Source organism: Phalacrocorax carbo, chromosome 5 (assembly GCF_963921805.1).
Source record: "Phalacrocorax carbo chromosome 5, bPhaCar2.1, whole genome shotgun sequence".
NCBI classification, from domain to species: domain Eukaryota; kingdom Metazoa; phylum Chordata; class Aves; order Suliformes; family Phalacrocoracidae; genus Phalacrocorax; species Phalacrocorax carbo.
In genome coordinates, this window is record NC_087517.1 from 52893266 (window position 1) to 52919023 (window position 25758).

General features: G+C 39.4%; 1 protein-coding gene across 8 annotated transcripts in view; it reads left to right on the forward strand.

The window, feature by feature from the left end:
• Positions 1–2432: 2432 nt before the first annotated feature.
• The window catches only part of BRSK2 (BR serine/threonine kinase 2), a 333778-nt gene continuing 310452 nt past the window's right edge, over positions 2433–25758 (forward strand). For 5 of the 8 annotated variants that reach the window (XM_064452492.1, XM_064452484.1, XM_064452486.1 and 2 more), the window contains exon 1: positions 3320–3803. In XM_064452492.1, the coding sequence (XP_064308562.1) occupies positions 3710–3803 (94 nt within the window). In that variant the 5' untranslated portion in view covers positions 3320–3709. Of the gene's footprint in view, positions 2529–3319; positions 3804–25758 lie in introns of those variants that run through there. The other 3 variants (XM_064452489.1, XM_064452490.1, XM_064452485.1) reach the window with 2 other exon arrangements.

Consider the following 25758-nt stretch of genomic DNA (forward strand, 5'->3'; position numbering starts at 1 on the left):
GGTCAGGGGAAATCATCCTATATGCATCCCCAAAGAGATGTTACATCCAACGACAGCAGAGTCCTGTTTATTCAAAATACTTTTGGAACATCAAAACATTTGGATAAACAGGGCTTCAAATTATTGAGGGAGTTACTGTATAAGTAATTCATACCAAGGGGACATAACCTAGATTCGAAGGAGTACAGATAAATGGGATTTTGCTCTATATAAACAAATAAAATAAACAGCATTTGATTATTCAGGAATCAAGAAGTGTCCAAACATTTTTTTTTCCAAAAAATTTAGGATGAAAGGTCAAAATTGTTGCAATAGGCCATACAGAAGAATATTCCTATGGAATCAAAATAAAAAATGACTACATGAGACCAAAAAGGTGGTGGTAGTGGTGGGGGGTTGTGTGTGTTTTGGTTTTTTTGTTTGTTTGTTTGTTTTTCTTTTTATGCTCATGGTCTTCCAGTCAAGATCATACAAACTTTACCAAGTTTTTGGTCTTATTCCAGCCGTGACACTGACACATATTCTGTGGCAGAAGATGGGGATTTGTAACATCCGTGGCTCTGTAACTCATTCTCCCCAATGTCCAACAGAAGCACACTGTAAAATACACAAGTTTGGTCTTGGATGGACAATATTGTCCAATCGCTCATTTTTCTATTAATATCATGACCCAGATACAGTTTATCTACATACAGGCATCATAATCTCCTATTAAATGCTCTTTAAAATACAAATACTGGAATTTAAAAAGATGTCAAGCATGAAGATCTATGCTGATACTTACCCCCTGCATTGTTAATAAGGTGGCGTGGATAATTTGCTAATTTAGACAAACAAACAGTCTTTTCCATTTTCTGAAAGTTATGCTCACATTCCTGTAATTCGGTATTGCCCCCCTACTGTCTGTGTAGGGACCTTTTAACAGTGGAGTAGGAGGAGAGAAGACAGATGCGACATTTAAAGGGGAGTTAAAGGTCTGAAAACGCGACGCACTTTGATTCCCCACAGCACTTGACTTTTGCAGCTGAGAGCCCAGCTGGGAGGGTGCTTCTCCCACCACGGCACCTCACCTCGAAGAGCCCCATCCTGCCGTGTAAGCCATAGAGGAAAGGAGGGCCCCTGCACAATGGTGTGTGTGGAAGGTGCCTTCTGCCTAAAGCTTCAGACACGTTTTCAACCGTGTCGCAAGAAATACCAGATCGCCCTGTTGAATCCATCCCGATGTTTCTGGGCCTTGTAGTTGGGTGTTTGAGCCCTCGGATCTGTCAGCACTGCCAGGTCTGAGTCCTTCACCACACCTGGAGCAGGTTCCCTTCCTACCATGGACAGGCTGTGCTTCACCCCTCGGCCGTAGGTCTCTCAGCCGCCCGTTTAGCCCTCGGTCCTAACAGCCTCTTCACAGCGGGACCCAACGCCGTCTCTCCTCCCCCTCGGCCTCGGCCCCAGCCCCCCCCATTTTGGCGGGAACAGCGGTGGCGCGCCGCCGCCACGTCGCCGCGGCTGCCAGCAGGGCCCCCTGACTCCTCTCTCCTCCCCCTTCTGGTACCGCTGGGGTGCGCAGGGCAGAGGAGAGGGGAGGGGAGGGGAGCAGGCCGCCTTAGTTGTGGGCATCATTTTCCCCAACTGCATTTACTCCCTCGTTGAAGGACTGTGGGCTCAGCTGCGTGAGGGAACGCACCGGGCCTCTGAGGGGAGAGGGGTAGGAGTATGAGAGGGAGCAAGGATTAAAGAGCAGCTGTTGGGGATGTGTTAAGGTGGGGGGAAAACAATGCTTAATGAAAGATTTGGGGAAGGGAGCTTGGAGAAACGTCTGTTTGAAGTTGAGGTTTACTAGGGGAGGAAAGTAAACACCTGTAGGATCTGGAGGGGATAGAGGCTGCCGTTGGCAAAAGGTAGAGGCAGTTCTCTCAGCAGGGAAGGAGTCTTAGTGGGTGAAGAGACAGGGTAAAGTCTGGAGGGGGGAAGCAGAGGAATGGAGGCAGTTTGGGTTGCTTTGGAGCTTGTTGGCAGGTTGCTGCAGCGGCACAATCTGGAAGTGAGGAAAGATGAACCATAAAGAGCAAAGCAGGGGAAGGTCAAAGAAAGAGCTGGGGTTTTGATTCCTGAGGAGACAGGAGGATGCCTTTGAACTGGTTTGAGGTTTCAGTCCATTGGCCTGGTTTCCTCCCACCTCATCTTGTTACTCCTTTGCAACCTATTGGGTAGAGTTGTGTTTTCTGTGATACAGGTAATTTCTAGTTTGATTCCAATTTATATCAGCAGATGCTGTCTGTAGGTACATGTATTAAAAAAAAAAAGGTAAATTTCCCTCTTTAAAAAACAAACCTGAAATAGTCTTTTCTGTCAATGAGCAACAGATGATCAGGCTTGTTCAAGTTTTGCTCTCTCTTTACCCTCCCTTTCTTTTACAGGCTTGTCAAGGCTTCCCTCTCTGACTGAAGAATCCTTGCTGTGTGTTGTGTCTCAGTTGCAATTTGATAGGAATATCTTGACCAGTTTTCTATCTGGAGTAGAGCAGGGAAGAGAGGGTGAAAACAGAACTTGGGTGTGGTAATGGTTTCAGTTTGATAGCCCTGGAGTCTGGCTGAAACTGTTGTATGGTCCTGAATCCAGAAAATACATAGACTTGTGCCTAACTTGAAGCATATATGCAGAATCTTTTATTTCATCTAACTCCCTAAGCTCTGGACGTTAAACACAGGCATAAGTACTTGGACAAAAACAGCAACAGTTTTCTTATGCTGCTGTGGGGCCTGTGGATCTGGGAATCAGTTCTTTTTGCCATCTAATTCCTGGATTTTCTGCTGTGTTTCTGATTCAAATAGTGGCCATACCATTTTTCATCAGTTCATCTAAGGACCTGAAGTTTATTTGCTCCCATCAAACTCAAAAGCAGGTCTGTCATTGAGTTCTGTGGTTATAGGATTGTCCCTGTTTTCTTGCTGTCTTCTTTTCACCTCCTTCCCCCCCCTCCCCTCCCTGGCTCTCTTTAAAGGGTAGAACCCACAGAATCAATTAATTTCTCAAGCTCATTTTCAGAAGTAGGGGTTGTTGGATTTTTTTTTTTTCTGTCACAATCTCAGCCTTTCTTTAATACTCTGGAAATACAACTGCATAGTGCAGTATAATTCAGAGAAAAACAAAAAGTGTGTGTTTGGGCCCTAAAATAATATACATATTAAGCTATAATTGTGCCTTATCAAAAGACTGATAACTTAGGCGGTTGCTGTTGGTCGTGATGCTCCGTAGCAGGCACAGGCAGTGACTGCTGCTGATGGAAAAGGTAGTGGGAGGAGGTGGGAGACGAGGGGATTGGCTGCTTTTAATGTCAATCACAACTGCAGGCCCCAGCTCTTCCGCTGCTCTATCTCTGGCTCTCCCTTGAACAGCTCCTAGAGAGAACAAGGCGTGCGGAGATCAGATCACCAGCATCATGCTCCTTGGGCTTGGATCGTAGATCCCCCTCTTTGAACATTAAAATAACTCCTTCGTCGATCAGCGTCCCAGGCAGACCCAGCGAGAAAACACACACGTGAGAGAGAGAGAGGAAAGAAAGAGGAGGAAGAGAAAAATCTGCAACCAGGTGGACTAAAGCAAAGAGAGAGTGCTTTGCTTGCACAGCTGCAAAGTGGGAATTTAAAGAACTGCAGAGAGAGAAATTCCAGCTCATCAGCACACACACATTGCAGAATTACAGATCCAGGTAGAAATGACATCAACAGGGAAAGAAGGCAGCGGAGCTCAACATGCACAGTATGTTGGACCCTATCGTTTGGAGAAAACCCTAGGAAAAGGACAGACAGGTTGGTTCTTTTGCAGCAGCACCGGCGCTAGGGGGAAGGTGCTGTGGCAGCCAGTGAGGTGCTGGGGATGGGATATTTGAGGGTTCAGGTTTTCCAATTTGCTGTTTTAGCAGAGATAATATTCATAGGAGATTTTTGCCTTTATTTATTGTTTAGTTTTCATTTTGATTCTATATTTTCTTAAAAAAAAAAAAAAGCCGAGGATGCTTTATGTTCATTACTGCTGCTAATGGGTGTTGTTCTGATGACAGCCAGAGTGCATGCAGAGGAAAAAATAGATGATATGCTGGTGGTGAATTTTCACATCAATTTCTTCCCTGCCCTACTTAAGAGTTTTTTCTTTTTAATCAAATTATATTGAAATGAAAGGTTCACAGCCTGTAGTACCGAGGTGGTGGTGGTAGTGGGGGAGTCACCAGCAGTATTTCATGACATCATGATTGAAAAGGGTGTAGTCCTTAAGGTGCAGTTGGGGGTGTGTGTGGATATATGTACAGTATGTCTGTGGCACTGACTGCTGTGGGTATTTAGCCAATATAGATGGATGGGCTGGTGGTTTTTGTGGGTATGGTCTGAAATAAAAGAAAAATAGATGATCAGTAGCAGAATTCATTCTGGCTATGCTGTGTTTTTGTAGGAGGGATTGGAGGGGGAGGGGAGGTTATTTAATTATTTTTCTTAAAGCTTATTTATGAAACTCACCCCCAGCAGATTTTCCTGAGTGGAACAATGGTAAGAAATATTAAAAAGAGGAAATCAAGTGGAGGGAATTAGCAGAGAGCAGGTGCTTCTGCCCTACATGACATAATTAGATCCCCTAAATGCGTTCAAGATCTGGACTTACTGTTCCTTGCTTGGATAGCATATTCACTTCAAGGGCAGGGGAGCATTAACTGGAAGAAAAACCATTAAAAACAAGCCCAAATGTCTTCCTTATTTAATATTTTTTTTTAGTAACAGGTGCACTAAGCAATGGGATCTGGCAGATGGATTGGGTTAGGAGCCCCCCAAAAGTGGACTGAAACTCGAGGTTATAATTTAGGGAAAGGGGAAGATCAGCCATAGGGGGGCTTCTTTGGGCATGTGGGTGTTAAGTGTTGTTCATTATGGTGGGACAATAAAACATGATGCATTGTGGTGTGTTGGGTTTTTTTTTTATAACCCAGCCGAGCTTTGCCCATCTGTTGTCTAAAGGATTTAATAGGCGTTTCCATCCCCAGCTGCTGCCTCTGCTCTGCCTGCTTCCTCACTGCCCTGCGTGGCAGCAGCTCTGCAGTCCGCAATTTTCTTAGGGACACAGTCAAAATCCAGATCTTTCTCTGTAAGAAGCAATGCTCTTCTGAGATGATTGATTATAAACCACCCCCCACCCCCCTATCCCTTCCCTTCCTCTTCACAACCCCATAGCAACCGTTCAGAGATGTGGATGAAGATGACATTGTCTTCTAGTGAAAGTGACTCTTATTTATATTTCATTTTTTCCAAATCTCTTCAGTTTATCAGCCGCTGAAGGTACCTCTCTGTCACTGTTTTGGTTGCCACCTTTATTCTTTGCATAGCTCAGTAAGCCCCTACTTCTGCAGTGGTATTCTTGGTAAAATCTGGTTATGATAATGAAAATACAAAAAAATTGCAGTGTATTTGTCATAAAACTGCCCTATTTCTGCTGGTAATCCTTTCCTGGGTAGTCCAGGTGATCAAAGAGCCAGCAGTAGATGACAAATTCATTTTTGTCTTCATCACCATTTCCCTTTTTCCCTCTCTCACCTTCTCAGCACCCCTCCCTCCCCTTTAAATACAATTGTGTGTGAGATTCCTGAAAATACAGTTGCATTAACCTTTTGCTCCATGTCTCAGAGCCTGACGTTGTGGTCCTAAAGGGTTATCTGCAGCTTTGGTTATTTTTTTACTCTCTGCTAATCTTCCTATCTTCCTCCTAAGTGATTAGAGTCGTGGGGGTGGAGGGAGAAAAGGATGTATTTAGAGGCTTGCTGCTGTTGGCCTCTGCAGTTATTCAACCCGCTGGACAAGGGTGAAAGTTTCCTTTTGCAGTTTTACCACAGAACTGATCTTTATAGATAAGTCTCTGCTGCTTGCACACATGAATGCACATAAAATGCACAATGCATAGTGTCATAGAAGCTGGAGGTGGGGGAAGAGGAAGAGAAATCTTAAAAGTAGCTGATGTCTTTACATCTTCCTTGCTCTACCCGCCCTTGATTAACGGAATAATGCACTGAGGTGAAATCTCGCTTGGTATTAAACATACGTGGCTAAATACGGAAAGATGCCTTCTGGTCTTCTCGCATTTTCTGTGCTAATCACATTTGGGAGCATGCAGAATGTCATGAACAGTGAGTGTATGGTATGTAGCTAGTCCTCATCCTGCTTGTTTTTTGAGGGTAAGCAGGCAACCTGCAGCATTTTAGGGAGAGGACAAGTGCAGTATGAGGGCCTGGTTCACCATACTATTTTGTCATGGTGTGTAACTTTGAATTTGGGGTGCAGTGGCATATGGCTGAAGAAAATAGTGGTTGTAATCGTTCCTTTAGAACTTGACTTCAAAGCTTGGAAGATTAGGAGGTAATGGCTTCATATATTTGATATGATTTTTTTTCCCCCGAGGGGATGGGGAAGAGTGAGAAATAAAATGTGGCAAAATGTAATGATGAACACTAAGAAAGTGTATGTCGTGCTGCAAAGTCTTGTCCATTTTGTAGTGATCTTCATATTTATCATATCCATAATTTTTATTTTGAATAAAAAATTCTTGACTCTATAAAGTTATTTCAGATAGGCAGGCCTAGCTTTGCTCCCAGATTCATTAATATTATACAAATGTTTTAATCACCCTTACCTGCTTTTATTGAGATCAAAAGAAGGGAGTTTTGGGAAGTGGTGTGGGTTCATAGTTCACAGCAGACTTTAGAAAGGGAGCTAGGGAGGGAGAACTTAATGGTAAATAGAACTCGTACTGGCTTTCTCTCCATGAAGTTCTCACTGATTGCCACCTTAATAGCTGGAAAAAAAAGTGTCTACCAGTCTACTGGTCCCTGCAAAGAGGTCCGGTTGCCCTATCTGTGACATTAGCAGAACCTGGTGACATCTGGCTGTGGGTGGGCCAAACTGACATGGAGAAGCCTTCAGTTCAAATTGGTGGGTAATAACCGTTGTCAAAAGTGTCGATTAGAATTCAAAATCAGGTGTGCAAAATTTGTCCTGAGTGGCCTTCTGTGCTGGTGCGTCAAGCTTGCTGAGGGTGACTGATGCCACAGAGAGGATTAGGGCCTCTCAGTGAAGTTGGAAGAGGGCTACATGGAGCAGTACTGAAAAATGTCTGTGCTTAGCTCTGTGCTGATAGTGGGAATGATGGAGAAATGAAGGAAATTTTTTAAAATAATGTAGCATAAGAATGTAACATGTTATTTGAGTACTGTAGTAAGATGGTTTGCTTTTGTAATAGGCTGAATTCAGAGCACCTCTTGTTTACTGCAGCTGGAGGAATAGCTTATGGAATCTATATGAATGATTTTGCAGGAATACAAGTAGCAGCATAATCTCAATGACTGCACTCAAAAAGATTATTTTACAGAACCGTCAGTGTAAAAAATCAGTACCATACATATATACGGGTGTGTGGGGAAAGGTTGGTTTATCTAAGTTTCATTGATACATTCTTCTATAGTTAATTATAGGAGGTTTCCATTGTAATTAACAGTAATGAGCAAAGGATGTTGTCATGTTACAATAACACACGTGGAAACAGTGTGCCTTTAGAAACCCCAGTCATACCTGATCATGAAGCACTGGTTTAGTTTTAGATCAAACAGAGGCTTTTCTCTGTTTGCCACTAATTCTGTGTGAAATCAGCTTCTTGTGTATTCCTTGCTTTATTTTTTTTGTTTTAAATTCCACAATTATCTTTGTTCATGTGTTTAGTTTGGCCTCATTAACCCCTATTTCACCCTTGAAACTCTTAGGAGTAATTCAGATTGATTGTAGTGAATATTTGTTAATAAATGCAAAGATGAGGAACTGAAGTATTCCTTGTGAAGGGCTTCAGCGTTTCAGAGGGTTTTCTTCTGTATTTTTTTGACGGTCACTATGGAGGCTTCAGCATCGTTGTTTGCTATGGCACCAATTCAATGTCTAGTTGAAACTTCACAAATGCTGCTTTGTCTACAAGCAATAAGACACTGGCTCCAAGTGGGAGTTACCCTATTGACTTTGAGATAAACTTGATGAAAAATTTAATGTTGCTGATCTATTTTATCGTGTTCCTTTCATTCTGTTTTAAGCCCAGTTCTGCAGACACTCAATGCAAAGAATCCTGCTTGAAACTCATGGCACTTTGACCATTCCAAAAAATGTAGGGGGTCCCTTTTCTGCATTGTATACCATGTAACTTAGAGTTCTTTCGGTGTGTAACATGTTAATTGTATGTGTGCCGTCAGCGAGGTGTTCAGCAGTGTGCTATTGGGTTATGTAAGAACAGAAATAATTAAATTTGAGTCTTAGTGGATTTAATAGCCTTTTATTCAGTGAGAGCTTAAACAGGATGTTTCTTTATAGCCTTAACCACCTGTTTCCATGATAACAGCAGAAACTGAAATTTGTTAATTTTTTTTATTTGTCTCTGTCAAATTTGGTTGAAATTGAAAGCTTCAGTTCTATTCAAGGGGTATTCCATAGCCAATGTGATCTCAGAAGCCTGGTTTCCTTAGGTAAGTAGGCTAAACAAAGTATATCCTTTTCATTCATACTGCTATAATTTTTTTTCTGACCCAGTGTCTTGGATCTAGAGAGAATCTAAAGAGAACAGCTTTATTCTGTTTAGCTGTCTAGATGAATATATTGTTATAGAAGTGTCAATCATTGTAGTTACTCCCATGGCCTTTTAAAACAAACAAACAACAAACCAGTATATATTCTATTAATGTTTTCACATATAAATATGTATCTTACTTTCCTTAAAAAAGTTTATTTCAAAACAGAATCCATACCCTTTGTCATGATAGTCTGTGAAGACTTAAGCAGTTAATTATTAATCACATAAATAAAATATTGCAACGAATACTGTGGGCAGTAGAGGTGTTAAGGATGAAATTTTGTTGCCAAGAAAGGTTATGTCATAGTGACTTAGATGTAATGGATTTTTGTATACCTTTGATCCGATTGTTCAAAAGTACTGATTTCCTGCATTACTGACTGAAGTAAACTAGTATTACCACGCAGCATATCTGAACTACAAAGTTCAGATATCCCTTTTATGACTTTCACTTTTTTTTTCAGCAAATTCCTGTTTGCTAACTACAGTGAAAGCAATTTTTAGCCTCTATCCTTCTGCAAACTTTGTAGAGGCACAACATTAGTCTTTTACCCTCAATATCAGTAGCAAAATTATTGTGAACTTTTTGAAACAGGAGCAGGCTCTGAATTGTTGTTTTTCTTTGTAAAGCACAGTAAGCTTTCTCACCCAAGAGTTGTTAAAATTCAGATACTGTCAAATGAGTAGGACTAGATGACTATTTATATACTTACTTTTCAGACATCAACAAGAACTATGGAAACAGTGATTTCTCAAATAAGAGTTCTTGCGCTCCTCAAGCACTTTTCTACTTTCCATCACTGCTCTGATGACATTTTGTGCCACTACAGTGGAAAGGACTGCATTAGAACGGTGAGAAAGGTTGGAGAAATTAAAAAAGCTTCTCAATAGAATTTACCTCTTGAGAGGAACTCTTTCTCATCTCTAGAAAACCAGTGACTCCATGAGAAGACCAAATGTAACATTTGAGTTCTTATAATGCCTTTTGTAAATTGCAGTGAAGCAGCCAGTGTATCTTTTCAGTTCTCCAGCATTGCAATATTTTTCAGTATACCATAAATTTACTCCAAACAGTAATTGCAATGGTGAAAATAAATGCTGATATCCACCTCAAAATTAGTAGGTAGGTAGTACAGAACAAATGTAGGTGGTGAAAGGGTTCCAGCTTTCAGAAGGAATTTGAAAGGGTATGAGAAATTTGGAAGTAATGTCCTCTGAAGTAGGAGATGTTGCGTGAAAAAAGTATTATGCACATAGGAGAACAGCCAAAGCAGAGGTGGAAGCCTGGATATAGATTTCCATGAAGGCAGGGTAAGGGCAGAGACATAAATGAGTGCTCAAGTACGCCTGTTCAAATGCTGAGATACTGTGAATTGCCCTTGTGAAGTCAGTCGGTGTTTTAAGTTGAGCTCACTTCAGTAGGAAGATCATCGAACCCATGATAAATAGGAAAGGGTGGAATCATTTTTTTTTTTTTTGTTGTGGATTGTTCTATTAAGAAATACCCCAAAGAAATTTTCTGGTTTAGTGTTTAATGAACATAGGATGTTTAGCAATCCTAGTCAATAATGCTGTTAGTTCTGCTAATGGAAGATGAGGAGTGTGTTCTATTTTCAGTTCATGCAAAAACAGTTTTCCTACAGAACATCCATACTGCTCTGTACAGTAATGTGAATAATTTGTTGTAAATAGTGTTCTTAATGAACTGTCTTCATCTGCAGTGACTCTAAGTGCAGACTGATTTCCTTTAAGTCCTTATTCGTTTCAGATTTTCTGCAAACAATTATTTTTATCTCCTTTCACCAACTGTCTTTACCTCAATTATGGAGTCATTCTACTTAATCAATATTCAAAGATTTGTGTTGTACTCTTGAATGTTGTCTGTTGGATATGTTGCATAAGAGTTTTACATTCTGCTTGGGTAGTTGTGTGAACACTTCCAACAGAAATGTTCCAACTGAAAATTTAGTTTTCCTGGACAGTTTGGACATGATTCTCATGAGCACCCGTGCCTGGAAGATGTGAAGTTTTTCAAAAAGTTTTTTTAAATGATGCACAAATGTGACTGGATTAAATTTACTTAATTTCAAATGCCTACTTTTAGAATGTGTGAATAGTGTTCATCCAGTTCCGTTTGACTTATTCTAGGTTTAATTTTGAATAGAGATACAACATTTTAATTCCTTTAATTTTGTTTACAGACTGGAAACATTACTGATAAAATTCTGGTAAAGAACAGGCAAAAAGTCCAGCCAGAAGATTTTTTTTCGTTGCTTCTTAGCTTTTGAAAATTGGGTTTAAATAGCATTTACCTGGAAAGGAGGAAATTATATTGGTTCCTTTTCTAAAGGTGTATTACGTGCTATTGATGTAGCTGCAAGCGTTTCTCTTGACTGTGTCACTTGTGGCAGAGATACCTATGAGATCGCTGTTGTCCTGTGCACTGTATAAACAGGAATATACTCTTTCTTTTGCAATGACCTTGGGATACAGTTTTTAAAGGATAATGAATGGAATTGTGTCATGAGACCGAGGATAACGAGCAATATGGATAAAGAAGGTAAGTGATGGTGTTTGTATTTAAACAAATCCAGGTACATTCTCTTGCCAGCGGCACTGCTGCCTTCATGATAGTGCAGAGTAACCTTCCAGCTGGTGCAGGTAACTTTTAGGTAGTTACGCAGTGCTGGAGTGGGTAGAATAGAATGTTTATCTTCAGTTGTCAGCTCTCTGAGTTTTATTTTCAGAAAATAATTTTATTATTTCCTGAAAGCCACAGAGATCATTGTCAACTGACATTTAATTAAAGTAGCCTTAAAGCTGCCCTAAATGACTCTTTCACAAAGTTCTAACGGCTGAGCTTACTGTTTTGCACCCCATGGCTGTGCCTGGAACCTTCTGCCTTTTAGACTTTCACTGTTCCTACTCTGGCTTCTTTGCATAAAGATTATTGCATACTTAAGAGGAAGAGAAATATTTTTTTATTTCTTGTCCAAATAAATGTTTTTAATATGGGGTGGTGAAAGGGGTGTGCTTAACTGGAAGGGACCGTTTTTGTGAAGCTTAGCACTGATAACAGGCTGCTCTTCAGTTTCTTATCTAATATGCACACATTCATAATCAGTGATTTGAAAATTAAGTATTTCGGGAAAAAGTAAATAACTTACCAGTTACTGACAAAAGGAGACTATTGCTGGTAAAAGCTTTGCACCAACATTTGCAACATCAACTGACAGTAAATGGATTGATGCAGGGTGCAGAGGGGAACTGAGAAACCAGCATCAAGTGGCTTAGAGTATGCAAGTACTATCTTTTTTTCTTTTTTGTTTTAGTGTTCCAACACTATGTGGGAAGTAAAGGCATGACAATGTTTCCAGTGAAGTGCTTAACTTAAGAAAAAAAAAAAGTAAAAAAGAAAAAAGGTGGAAAACTGTTTTCAGGCATCCATTTAGTAAGTGCTCCTCTAGTTGCCTGCTTCTACTTACAAAACGACATACTCTATGTCCTGAGGCTCTTGCAATTTTGATTTGCTGTCTTTTGCAGTATATGCTTAATGTGGGAGAAAAAAAAGTCAGTGTGATAATGTATATTTTTAAATAATGTCTGCACTACATATGTATTAACAAGCTCTGCTTTTGCAGTGTCATTCCTCTGTGTGCTCAGCCTTACGTGCCGTAAACTGACTGCCCTTGTCTTTTAGCTATTAAAAACACTATTGACTGGAACAAAAATAATGGAGGAGCTGGTTTCTGGTGGAAGAAAACTGGTCTGGACCAAAAATGTGTTAATTTTCTACTGTCTGTTTAAAGCGTCCTCTTAGAACTTTAAGTTTCCGTCTCCCACAGGCTCAACAGCAGTCCTTCAGCTGCTGATGAGAATGTACCAGGTCTTCATACTGACCCAGCAGGGAATGTTGTTGGAATTGCTTGGCTCTTTATTTTCTCTCTTTTTCTTGATTATTCTATGTGTGGCTAGCAACATAGACACTAGATTTCTACACAGGTGCTCTTGGAAAAGTGATTGGTTTTTTTTGCTTTGGTCCAGGATGAGGTATACCATAGCCCAGGTTCATAATGTTGGCTCATCTGCCCTATGGTAATATAATTTGTGAGGAAGAGGGACCAACAGTAACATATTTGCAGCTAAATGTAAGCTGTTGATGTATAAGTTCCTTTTTTTAAATAAAATTAAAAAAAAATAGTCCTGCTCTGATAAAGTTTGAGCTAAGCTAGCACAAGACTTTGCTAAGACTACTGTTTTATTGCATTTGAATTAAAACACAAGCTTAAGTAGTAAAAGGAGACTTCACATTCTGAATCCTTGTGCTATGAAATGCACTGTGTGGGATGTTTAGAAATTCCTCATGTCTTTTGCTGACTGTTTGCCAGCTGAGGGTTGGGTTACTCATCATGCCAGCCATCCACCCTGGGTAAGTTTCATTCAGTGACTGTATGAGTTCCTTTTAATAACTGTGACCTGTCCCTAAGATTAAGGAATGGATTTGACTCTTAGATTTTTGTTTTTACCTTACTGGAATCTCTTAATCTCTCCCAGTATTCCATTCCAAAGCTCTCATCTTATTTTCAGGTTGTAAGTGATGGGTAGCTTGGCTGTCACGTTGAGGTGACCTGCTGTCAGCAGGTATAGAGGATTCGTCTATGGTTTTCCTTTTGAAGTTCTGGTCATCTGTTTTTTGGTTTGGTGGGGTTTTTTTGGGTTGGTTGTGTGGTAGGTTTTTTTTCCTCTTTTTTTTTTTTTTCCTTTTTTAAAACAAAACAAAACAACAAAACAACTTTGAAGTTACCTTGCCTCTTCAAACTAGAAACTGGTTCAAGGATTGGCATCCTAATCTAGAGGATGCTAGGCCAGGTATTTGGTTCTTTCTACAGCCACTGTCTCCTACAGCAAATTAATGAAGACTTCAGGAGGGTATTCTCAGAAAACTTTTGGGGACGTTACAGTTCGAAGACCAAGTCCCTTAATCATTTGAGCCCTACTTAAATAGGTTGATGGTTACTGCTAGAAGAGCTGGTAGAAATACTCTAAGCCTATCTCTAAATAAGCATATTTTAGAGATTTCCTTTTTTTTTAAACTCTGTTGTCATGGTGGACTGAAAAATAAGGTACTTCTAGGCTTTTATCCCACTTCTTAACTAGATGCATTGTCTTTGGGAAATTAACACCAATATACTGTGTGCCCTTGGAGAACTATTTTAAGTATGCTTTGTTTTCCACATTTCATGTGTCTTGCCTAAATTGTGAACTGAAAGGAAAGATAATTTGTGTTAGATTATCTGCATATAATCTCTTTCATGCTAAGGCACTAATCTTAGTTGGGCCTTTGTTTGTGTGTAGGAAGTTCCATTTAAATATAGGAAGAAGCTTCTCTGCTGTGAGGATGGGTTGAACCTGGCACAGGTTGCCTAGTGATGTTGGGAAGTCTCCATCCTTGCATATATTCAAAACACTCAAAAAACACCCTTGAGCAGCCTGCTCTAGTTGACTCTGCTTTCATCAAGGGTGTTGGACTACATGATCTCCAGAGATTACTTCCAACCTCAGCTCTTCTGTTATTCTGTTATCCTGTGCAGCTAAATCATAACTTGTTCAGTGAACTATGAAACTAAAGAAGTCTCTTTCCTCTACTTTTGTACCCTATATTCCCATCCCTCTCCTGCTGTCTCTGTGTGTCCTTGGGCTAGGTGAAGACAGTGTTCAGCTCATTTGGAGCCATCTCTGCTGCCTGTCTTTTTTCTTTCTCTTGGAATACAGTAAAGATTAAATCACAATTACTCTTTCCATTGCAGCAATAGTTAGAATCTTTTTTTCTCCAGACATTCAGCACTTGCCATAAAATTTGTAGAATCTTAGGCTTTCTTTGCTCTTTCAAACTTGGTTGAAACTTGCTAATCTATTCTGGTGTTATGGGAGAATAACACACAGATAGCCTGATCATTTAAATTTTGGTCCCTTAAGAAATCAGGCCAAAGCAAAGCCATCCTAAACAGCACAGTTTCTCTACTCTGCATTTGGTTTTGAAGGTCATGAGATGCTGCTATGGCAGGTTGGGATTGCTGCAATACAGTTACTCTTCAGGTATCGCCCTCACCTTGCTTAAGAGTCTTGTACCAAAGTTAGGAGGAAAAAGTGGTGGTAAACCACATTGTGATTCCCTAATGCTGGAGGAATCCCCAGCCAGTTGATAAGCTGGATTCCTGCCTACTTTTTGCTGCTGGAGCAGTGCAAAGCAAGGAGGACACAGGCTAGAACTCAGTTCTTTCTGTTTGCAAACTGAGCTCAGTGATTGGGGAGTGTGGGAAGAAGGGAGCCCTCTCTGTATTTCCTCATGTATCCATTTTGGTACAGTGGCAGTATTTGAAGTAGTCCTTTCCTGCAGAAAGCTGAGAGGAAGACTGAGAGCTGTTTGTGTGTTTGCAATGCTTGTCTGTACAAAAATCATCCCCAAAGACAAAGCCAAGTATTATATTAGAACTTGGCAATGACACAAGTGCTATAGCCCTACTAAACGTGGGCATTTGTTTTGTTGAAAAGACATGGCTATGAGTGGCACAGCTTTTAAGATTCCTTATACTTTGCAAGCACCAGCCTTAAAGTTTTTCATTAGCTTTGAAACATTATAACTACACTTTTTTTCCAAACTTCCCACCCCTATAAATCAGTAAAGCTTGATTAAAATCAGCAGTCATCGACAACAAAGAAAGATCTGTACATGTGTTTCTGGGTTTTGTCCCGTGCTGCTTTTCTTCCGGGTCTGTAGTTTATTTCATTGCTCGTATTTGTGAAATCACATCTCTCTTGCTTCTGGTGTTCCCTGATTGCACTGAAGACATTACTTAGTCAGATTCCCCACTCAGTTACAGCTGTGCAGTCCCAGTGACTTCAAGGCCTTCCCCAAGTTTGTCTGAGAGGGGAAGTTGACCCATGAGTTAGCTTCTCATTGATGGCAGCGGAGGCAGACCTCTGGCAGTGTTTTAGTTAAGAGCAGCCTAAGAATACGTCTCTTCTGCAGTGAATATTCAAGCAAATTAGGGCACAAAGTGGAATGATACTGTAAGCTAATTCAATTCAAACTGAAAATACAGGCCCAGCATTTTACAAATTACCATCTTTCATCCTTAAAGCAGAAGTCTGTCCGCTCGGCTAACACAGAAATTAAGGCAAGCCATTATTTTAATACTTTTAGCAGTAATTCTTCTCTAAAATTCCACACATACACATACTGAAAACACCCAATAAGTTTGCATTAAGCTTCAGGATGAGGAAATGTCCTTACCTTTATAATAACTGCATCTTTCCTAGGGAAAGCAATAGCCAGACTACTAGCATGTTTGGGGCAGTTGCTGTCTTGTTACCAGGTGGCTCTTCCTGCTCATAGGAAATGCTGCAAAAATAGGCATGGTTTCTGGATCTGTGTCATAATGCTGTCATCACTGTTACTCTTATCACTATTGAATCAGATGAATTACAACTGAGAGCCTTTTTAGCTCCACCAATGCTTATTTATTCTCAGTGTTTTGGTGCCTGTGGCTCTGTGGAACCAGGTGGTCTGTGGACTGCTTCTCAAGAATTAATAAAAATATTGATTAGAATAGCAAACTTAACATATTTACTGTTCAAGTGTCTACTTCTCTACTGCAAATTTCCGAAGAGTTCGCCAGAGGGGAGAAACCCGTGTGTCGTAGGCCTTTTTCTCCTCATCGAAATGGTGGGAATTGAAAACATGGCAAGGCAAAGTGTCTTGATCAAAGGGTATGTCTACCTTGCAGTCAGAGGTGGAATTCTAGCACTGGCAAGTAACATTATTGCCTTCCAGCACAAGCAGTAGTGAAAATAGGCAGTGCAGGCTGTGTGAGGGTTGAGGAAGTGTATCACGGCACTTAAAAATGTTGCCCTGTGTAGAAACCCAATCTTCCCCATCTTTACCTGATTATTTACTAGTACCAGTTGTGCTTTTGTTTTGCTCTCTTGATAAACCCGGCATCAGCTACATATCATTGTGGTATGTCAGATGCGGGTAAGCCGAGCACTTACATACATAATGCACTGTACTCTTTGTATATGTGTGACTTCACTTCATGGTTGGGTTTTTTTGTGTATGCAAAATACCAACCTTGTGCTTGATCCTGTGGAGTTCAAATTCTAGTGTGAAAGATTATTCTGTACTCTCAAGGCCCATTGCATTAAAGGTACTCAACTTCTCAAAGGAGCAGGTCCCTATTTGTACTCTTATGGTCTCTAAAATGCTACAGAGTCCTAGCTGGGTCTTTTCTTGGGGGAAGAGTAGTAGAGATGTGTACAAAACGGGCTCTGTTCATGTCATTTTGCAGTTATTAGGCAGATTCTTCAGAAACAATAACTATGTAGTTATGTAGTTTTCACTGGCCCTAACAGGCTCAGCCTTTGACTTGGTGTTAATTTATCTTTTTTTTTTTTCCTTTTTATGATGCCCTGCTGTAAAAGTAAGATAATGATTGATTTCCCTTTTGAGACTTACAAGATTAGCCAGCTAGTATTGATAACTTTTTCAGAAATAAAAAGCAGCATGGAAAGGCCTGAGATAACCTTACTATTTAGGCCTAGTGACTTTTTTTTGGGGGGTGGGGTGAGGTGGGGCTAGCATTCATTTTTGTTAACATCATTTTATTTAATGTACCTCTGTGGATTTTCATCTGCTGAGGACAGACCAAACCATAGAGCCTGGTCTGTCCAGATGATGATACCTTTTCATGCTGTATTTGTCTTCTGTGGTTTCTCCTTTTGATTATTGTAATATTGATATATAAATGCTGAAATCTCGGTCGCTGCAATTTAAAACTAAAGTTGTTTTAACTATCTAATAAAATAGAAAAATTGCTTTGATGTTCCCATTTTGACAATTTGTGGCTATGCTGACTTTTGTTGTTTCTTTCCTTAGGGATGTTTGTCCCTGATCTCAAACAAAATGTCACTGAGTAGAACTATGTTTGTATAATGCTGTGTGTTCTGCTTACAAAAGATTTGTAACTTGGTCACTTTTATTTATGCTCCCATGGAGCTGGTAGAATTATACTGCAGTGTTAAAATGCAGCAGTTTCATTTTCCTGCAGGCAGCAGCCCTCTGGTGGTATGGGTTTTTCTTTTTCTTTTTTTTTTTTTAGTCGTCTTTGGAAGTTCTGACAGACAAGCCTTTAAAAATGCCTCAAATTCAGCTGTCACAGCATCCCATATTTCCTTTCTTTTCCTTTCCAATCCTCACTGCATCACCACCCCACCTAAATTTGGAAGTGGAATGTAAAAGGCAAAGCAAGGTTAATAAATGCACCCAGTTGATAATACCAACAGTCTTATTTGGCAAAATGGTATTTACCAAATGCTATTTCAGTAAGTTTCAGCTTCCAGGACTCTTGCCTGGAAACGGTATAGGTCGATGTGAAGTGGGTGGTGAGGCTAATGGGTTGTTCTAAAGACTGGTTGAATTGTTAGGAATGCAGGCATTTCTGAGGAGGCTTGAAAATTGAAACATCAAAGAATTTTTTAAAGAGGTAACCTTACTAGTCTGCTATATGGGTGTTAATAATAGTTATATTGCAAGTGACTGCCTGAAAAAAATATTTCAGCTAATGGGGAAGGAGAATCTTCTCATCAGTGCCCTAGGAGTGAAATTTACCCATTTGCTAGTATGAGATTTAGCTATTATTTCAGTCCCACTTAAGACCTATTTTGAAGTATTAAGTTATGTACTGGAAGGTAAAAATGGGAGTTGAGGAAGTAGATAAAATAAAATATTACTCCTTACTCTTTTTGTGATGGTAAGCCAGAGTTATGTGCAAATGTTTTTGAAATTATTAAAGCTGTGCCAGGGATGCATTTGGCTTTTTCCCTTTCCAGGACTACAGTAAATGTCAAAATCATGCTGTATCTGGAACTATGTTATTGCATAAATACTCAGTCTTTATAGGAAGACATACAATTTTGTAATGATTGAAGCCTGAAGTTGTATTTAAAAAAAAAAGGGGGGGGGAGGAAAGCAAGACTTTATATAACTGAAGCTGAACAGAAGTAGTAATTTCTACAGTGTCAGGTTTTAGGGAAAATAATTCCAGTTAAAATTAGTTGTTTTAAAATGCACTGAATTTTGACTGTTGATGTTTGAAACCTACTGTGTGTCTGTAAAGTGGAACAAAGGTTACTAAGTTTGTGGGTTTTTTTTTTATATCTGTTTTAAATAAATCTAATGGGATTGATAAATAAAGCATTACAATACAGAATAAATTCTATTACTTTAAATAACAGGCAGTGATTGCAGCGTATGAGCCCTTCTCAGTATTTTGTTGAACTTCATACTGTGGACAGCAGATAATACAAATTTGTGGCCATACTCAATAATGCTTTAGGCCTCTTGTGGTATAATTGCTAACAATTACCAAGAGGTATTTATGCCAGCTAAGGCACATGGTGCAAAAGTATTGTTTCAGCCATGATACTTTTGGGGTGTAAGTCTTGACTCTTTTTGCCAGGTTTGCCTCAGTTATGAAGACTGTGTGGCCGGGTGCATGTATCACTTGCACAGTATGGTGTTGGAGTCTGACCCATGCAAAGAACTCTCTGTGCACCTGGCTTATATATTAAAGGGATAGTGTCAGCTTCTGGCTTTTGATTCCTGCAGTTAACATAGGGTGAAAAGGCAGTAAAATGAGAGGGGAAATCTAGAAAGGAGAAAATTCCACCCCTCCCACCCCCACCTTGCCCAGTTAGTCTGTCACTGATCTTGAAAATGAAAGCTTACTTGAGATTTCCCTGCTCTTAATTGTAAAGAAAGAAATTTGGGAATAAATCCACTAAACTGAGTGGAGATGGGTTGGCATAGAGACAAAATGATGACCAAAGGAGGTATTTGTCATCCTTAGATGTTAAAGATGCAAAGCTTTTGTCACTTCAGAGCTATTTTTTTTTAAAAAACATAAGAAGTGGAGAATCGTAGTAGAGGTCAAGGCAATGCTAATTCTTGAATAACCCACAGTCTCAAAAACATGATTTTGTTTTTGCTTATTCAGATTCTTGTTTGTGATTTAAAACAGACAACATTGTAGCACATGCTGTGGTAGGTTGCTGGTCATTTTTTGGAGGCAGAATTAAAATGGATTGTTGCCTGCTCAGGGACAGCTTAAAAAAATGGAAAAAAAGGAGAACCTTGTGCCTTTTGTCTCCTTTTTCCTAAACATGCTTGTCAAATTGGTGCTGAGACGCCTAAGCAAAACAACTTTCTGCTGCTCAGTGGAGAGGGTTACATACTTTTAAACTAAATCCATAAAAATGATAACAATGCAAAAGCCAGGAAAAGGGTATTCACGTTTTTAAAAACTTAATTTGCCCTGTCTCTACGTAGAAACAGTGGTGAGTCACTGCTATGTGAGCAAAGTGGCATATAGTTTTGTGGAGCTTACTACTGTCTTCCAGTGAGCTGACATCACTAATTTTAAATGAGGATTTTCAGTTGTTTTTTTTTTTCTATGATCTTTTATGCTGATGTAATAACCATGGGTGAAACACATCCTGATGTGGAAGGCCAATGCTTGGCCATATCAGACCACTTTCAACTCCCTGCATTTCTTTCTAAAAACAAACTTTTGTCACAAGCCTATGGCAGTTCAAAACTTTAAAAAAAAAAAAAAAAAAAAAGAGTTACTAGACTGGGGATGAGGTGAAAGTGAGTCATACTTCAACTAGAAAAGCAGTGTCTCCCCACACCTTGATTATTCTAAATACTACTTGTATTATAGAGTAGTGGAGATATACAAATCTCAAATTAGGTTATTTCCAGCCTAAAAATGAATTTGAGTGGTTTATGGCCACTGCTGGAGGTAGGGTGTTGAACTTTTCATACGACTTTTGGTTTGATCCCAGTGTAGCTATACATATATCCTAGGAGGAACTAAATCTTCCAGACTTTATTCCCTAACCTTAACAAAGAGGCAGCTATTATTATAATGTCAGTAGCCTGTCTCAAATGCACATTTTCTTCAATTTCCTATTATATCCTTATCTGCAGAGTACTGAGATTTGAATGGAAAGTGTTTAAAATTAATTTTCCCTCTTACTGGCTCTGTTTTTGTTTCTGGATGCGTTTGGTATGTGACCTTTGCAGTTTTTGTCATTCTAATGTTTGTCCTGCTGTGAACTTGCATAGATGTGCTATTTCACCACATTTTGGAAGTTGTGTAATGTGAGCCAGTTCATATGCAAAATAGTATTTAAATATCAGTTTTACACTGACACATTGCTGTCCTGGAGTTTTTCGTTTCTCATGGTTATAACAGGCTGTTTTACATGAGAGTCTAAACCTATCCCTGGTCATCAGACTTGTACCATTTGTCTTTTGTTCAGAGGTTGTGTTTTACATTAAAATTTTCCCATAATGATGGGTCAGATTTTTGTTCTTGCTACACTTGGTTTTGTTTTGTTTTGTGTTTTTTTTTTTTCTTTTTTGTTTTTCTTGTTGCAACTCCAGTATTTCACTGACATTTCTTTAGATTAGAGCAGTTTGACACAGCACAGCAGTATAATGTCCTACTATGGACCTTAACGTCTTCCACACGTCTGTATGAGAGTCACCATACCGAAGTCAGCAAATGTGTGCTGCCAGGAAGCTGTTTTAAGTGAGAATATTTTGTAGTTGCTGCTCCTGAATTACATGTAGACTAAACAGCCTCAGGAAAGACTAGACGATAAGCATTAAAGGGTATAGGTAGAAATATTAGTCAAATACGGTTTGATTATGAGCTGTACCAAAAAAAAAAAAAGCCCTGATGCGTTCTTATTGTGAGCTGTGAAGCTTATTTAAAATGACATATACTGCTGAAGAGAAGCATTTAGTAATTGAAATGTAAGTGGGTGACTAAGAAGCAATACATATGCAGCAGTATTTTTTTCTTCCGGTTTTGTTTTTCCAAAAAAACCCATCTCTGACTCTCATAGTAACAACTATTGACAGTATTGGAAGTAACCGTTTTGGTTTTCTTGTTCCTCTGATGCTATATTAAACCTTTATTTCTTTACATGCAGCAGGTCAGTGGTATAGGATCATCTTACTGCTCACCCTTTGATTTCCCCCTCCCTGCCCTTTCCCTGTGGCAACTTTCCCTGTTGGATGCATCTGAATTTAGCTTGATTCCCAACCTCGCCAGCAGCATTATAAAAATCGAACTGTAGCATTTGAAAAAACTGCTCTATTGAAAACCAAACTGGAGCAATCCAGACTTGAATTTCAAAGGGGATGGAAAGATCTTGATCTATGCCGCTGTTGCAAGCTAAGCGCTGCCATGGAGTGTGGTTGACTGTAACCTCACTCACCATTACAAAAAACTGAAGGGTATTTAGTGTAACAACAGGCTGTAAAAGTGGGATATGTGAGATCACGAGGCAGCCCAGAGTCTGCCTCCCTCCACAGGCAAAATGGTGCTTTGCTTATGCTGTTGTAAAAATGGCATGATGGTTCTGAGGCTGTTGAGTCTTACTTTAGACTTACACTGCTGCACAGAAAACACAATTTAATTATACATTACTCCGGAAACAGTCTGAATTTGTATCCCAACACCTTAGTTTCAGTTGATTTATTTTATCCAGTGTAACTGAAAGAAAGGTCAGTTTTTGTGACTATGGACTAGATCCTCAGCTGGTACTGTTTGGTTAAGAGCCTTGGACTCCATGCTGCTGGACTAACTTACCCTGGTTATGGGTTTGACCTCCTATATTAAGGCAGAGACTATAAATTTTCAATTTGGGAAAGGATCTAGATGTTGGGTTCTCTTTTCAAAAATTGCTACTTGAGAGAAATACAAAACCACACATGTTATGAAAGGTTTTGGTGTCTAAAGTTTTAGCTATCACACCCTTTCTGCAAAGAGGTGCATATTTGTTTCTGACTTTGAAAAAGCCTTTCCGTAATCTTTACCTTTTTCTTTACTTTCTTTCTGTAAGTAAGTGATCTCTGAATTTATAGCAACTGCATTTCTATGTTTATATAATAGCCGCAGCTTAGATATTACCTCTGTTTGAAGCTATCCACAAGTACTTAGAATTCTCTTAGAAAATTGACCTGTGGGCTTAAAATTCTTATGCTTGACCTCTAGTCCAGGAATTACTCCTTTCTCTCTCAAGAGATCGTGATAAAAATCTATATGACTAGGTTTATTTTATCTGACTTTTGGCAGCAGGAGGTGGTAAGGAAGGGGAGGTCACTAGTTCAATTCCTTGTTGGAATTAAATACTTGAGAAAATAATGATAATCCTTCATTTGATGTTTACTCAGTTGGTTGCTTCCCAGTACTTAGCTTGCTCCACATCAGACTTCATAATTTTTGTACTTCCTTTTCGTTTCATTAGCAGGCCTAGCAATTGTTGATTTTGCATTAATGCCCATTGATAAATAGTCACGTAGGTGAAACACAGTTAAACAGTGATACTGTTAGTTACAGGTGAAATTTTAAATCTGAGGTCTAAACATCTTTGAATTTGAGGAGAGTGCTTGTAGGAAAAGTGGTTCTTGTTCCAGAACTGAACATGATCACATACTTACTTTTCATCTGAGTAAGGTGCAAAACTGCAAAAGGGCCTGTCTCTTAGACCAAATTTGGACGTTGTCCAAAATCTCATGCCATTTGGCACTGTCAAGAGCAAACATCAGCCCAGTTCAGCTTTGTGTATGTCTTCACTGCAGTTCCTAGCCAGGCAAGAAGGAGGGCTCCAGGCTGCTATGATACCTGAATTTGCTAATTTGAAAGTGCCTTGGTTATCTCTACTGTACAGCGCTATCAGTTTTAGACAGCTTAGTTATTGATGGGCACACCAGGAATGTTATGATAAAACAGCGGGGGTTTTTTGTATCAGACCGGTGTTCTCTCTTGTTACAGTGTGTTGTAGTAGATGTTGTTCAGCAGGCAGTTTTAGAAATCTAGCAGCAGCTGACTTCAGAATCGCCAATAGTAGGGTTTGGTGTTTTGCCCCCAGTATCTGCTGGTTAGTAATTGCCTTCTACCTGAATGTGTCAAAGCTTAGCTATTGGTTGGTTTTACCCTGATACAGGGATATGAATCTATTCCCAATATCCATCTGTATTTCAGATATATGTGATTATATATTGTACAAACCCCCAAATGAATGAAAAGAAGCATTAAAATCCTTTTCTCCTTTTACTTCCTTCTCTGTTATAAAACTTCTCCCTTTTACTGCATTGAGATAACACACATCCTGGTAGTAAGAAGAGGGGACATTCCTGATACATCATCTTTAAACCTTTCATCATCCTGTGTTTGTCTAACATTGTTTAGTAGGTCTTTTTTTACTCAGGTCTTCAACACTGGCAATCTGCATATTTTCATTGTACTCTGGTATGATCCTCATGCACTCATTGTTTTTGCTGCTTGTCTCTTAATGTTACCTATTTCTGCTATGCATTTTCGAGGACAGTATTCCAGCTGAAGATGTATCATTGATTTATACATTGACATCATCTCATTCTCAAGTATAATTTTCCATTTCACTGTTCAACGTTTTGTTGTCACTTTTGATTACCTCTGCTCTTTGAGTTGATATTTTTATTATGCTGTCTGAAGGAATGCTAAGTCTTTTCTTGAACAATACCTGTTAACTTCTAGTCAGAAATGTATATTACTAGTTTACATTATTCTTTCTATTATGCATTTGTCAACACTGAATTTCATCTACAGTCATGCTGTCCATCCACCAAGCTTTGACGTTTCATTGTTTTAAGTGCTAAAGTGGGACTTAAGTAATATATTGGTCTCACGCTAGCCTACTGTGCAAGGGTAATTTTCACCCTTTATGAACTGATGCATCCTGTCACATTAATCAGGGATATACTGTGTATTTCCTAGGGCAATCTAAAGGTTCAGATTTCCCTATTAACCCCTTCAGAACTCAATTAGGTGTTGATGCCATATCTAGAATGTGTACCATGAACTTGATGTATTGTGGTCTGTAGATCAGGTGATCTATATTAGTATAACCATAGGGGAAATATAGAATTAGCAATCTGCTGGATACTTGAGAGATCCTGAGATTGAAAAGGCCACAACTGGTGTATCCAGGTGTTGAAAGATTTGTGGGTTTTTTTTCTGTTGCTCCTTCTATTTGTAACATAGCTTTTTTTCAAAGCAAGTCCATAAAGGTTCCCCCAAAGCTTAAAACATTAAGTGGAATTAGTGACTGATTTATGCCCATCTACCCCTTTGTTTTTATTAAAAGGAAAATCCATTTCTTTGCTGTTCTGTGAAAGATTTTCTAGGTAGGCAAGCAAATGGCTGGACTCAAGCTTAGGAGGTTTGATTTCTTATCTCCGATTTTGAGACTTGTTTATTGACACTTCTGTTTTGTCACCTATAATGTTGATAATATTCCTTAAACAATTACTTCGAGATTTGCAGACTCAGTGTTCTATAAAAACTTGAGATATTTTTTTTTACATATAGCATATCACAATATATAACAGGATTTTCTGATGTCTGATTTGCCTTTCTGCTGGTCACCAAAAATATCAACAAATTGACAAACCAAAAAAAAGGTCTCTCCTCCATATCCCTCAAATGAGCGGGAAAATATAAAGCTATGAAGATGATGATTCTTCCTGCTTCCCAACAATACCCAAATGCAATAAAACTGCAGTGTAAGGGGTGTAAAATGTGAACAGATGGAAGAATTTTTTTCATCCCTGCAATATTATTATTATTTTGGTCCTTCTGGTTTGGGAAGGGAACTTGATGGGTTCAGTGATCACTGATTGCTGTAAAATTGGCAAACTGTGCCCAGCTGTTCAGCGGATGCTTGTCTGATCATGGAAATCCCTCTTATGAAGTAGAGCAGGGAGAAAAAGGGAAGAACATGCTGGTATCTTAGTGGATTTAGTTTTACACAGTAGCATCTGCTAAACATGCAGTTACTCTCTTACTCAGCAATTTAGACTAAAACCCATAATTATTTAATAAGCAACCTCCCTCTTTCTCTCCCATTTGTTTTGCTCCTCCTCCCCCCACCCCGCAAAAACAAAAAAAGAAAGGTGGCTTCAGGATATATGAAGGTATGGCTTAGTCTGTTTACCCGCTGCCCACCCTG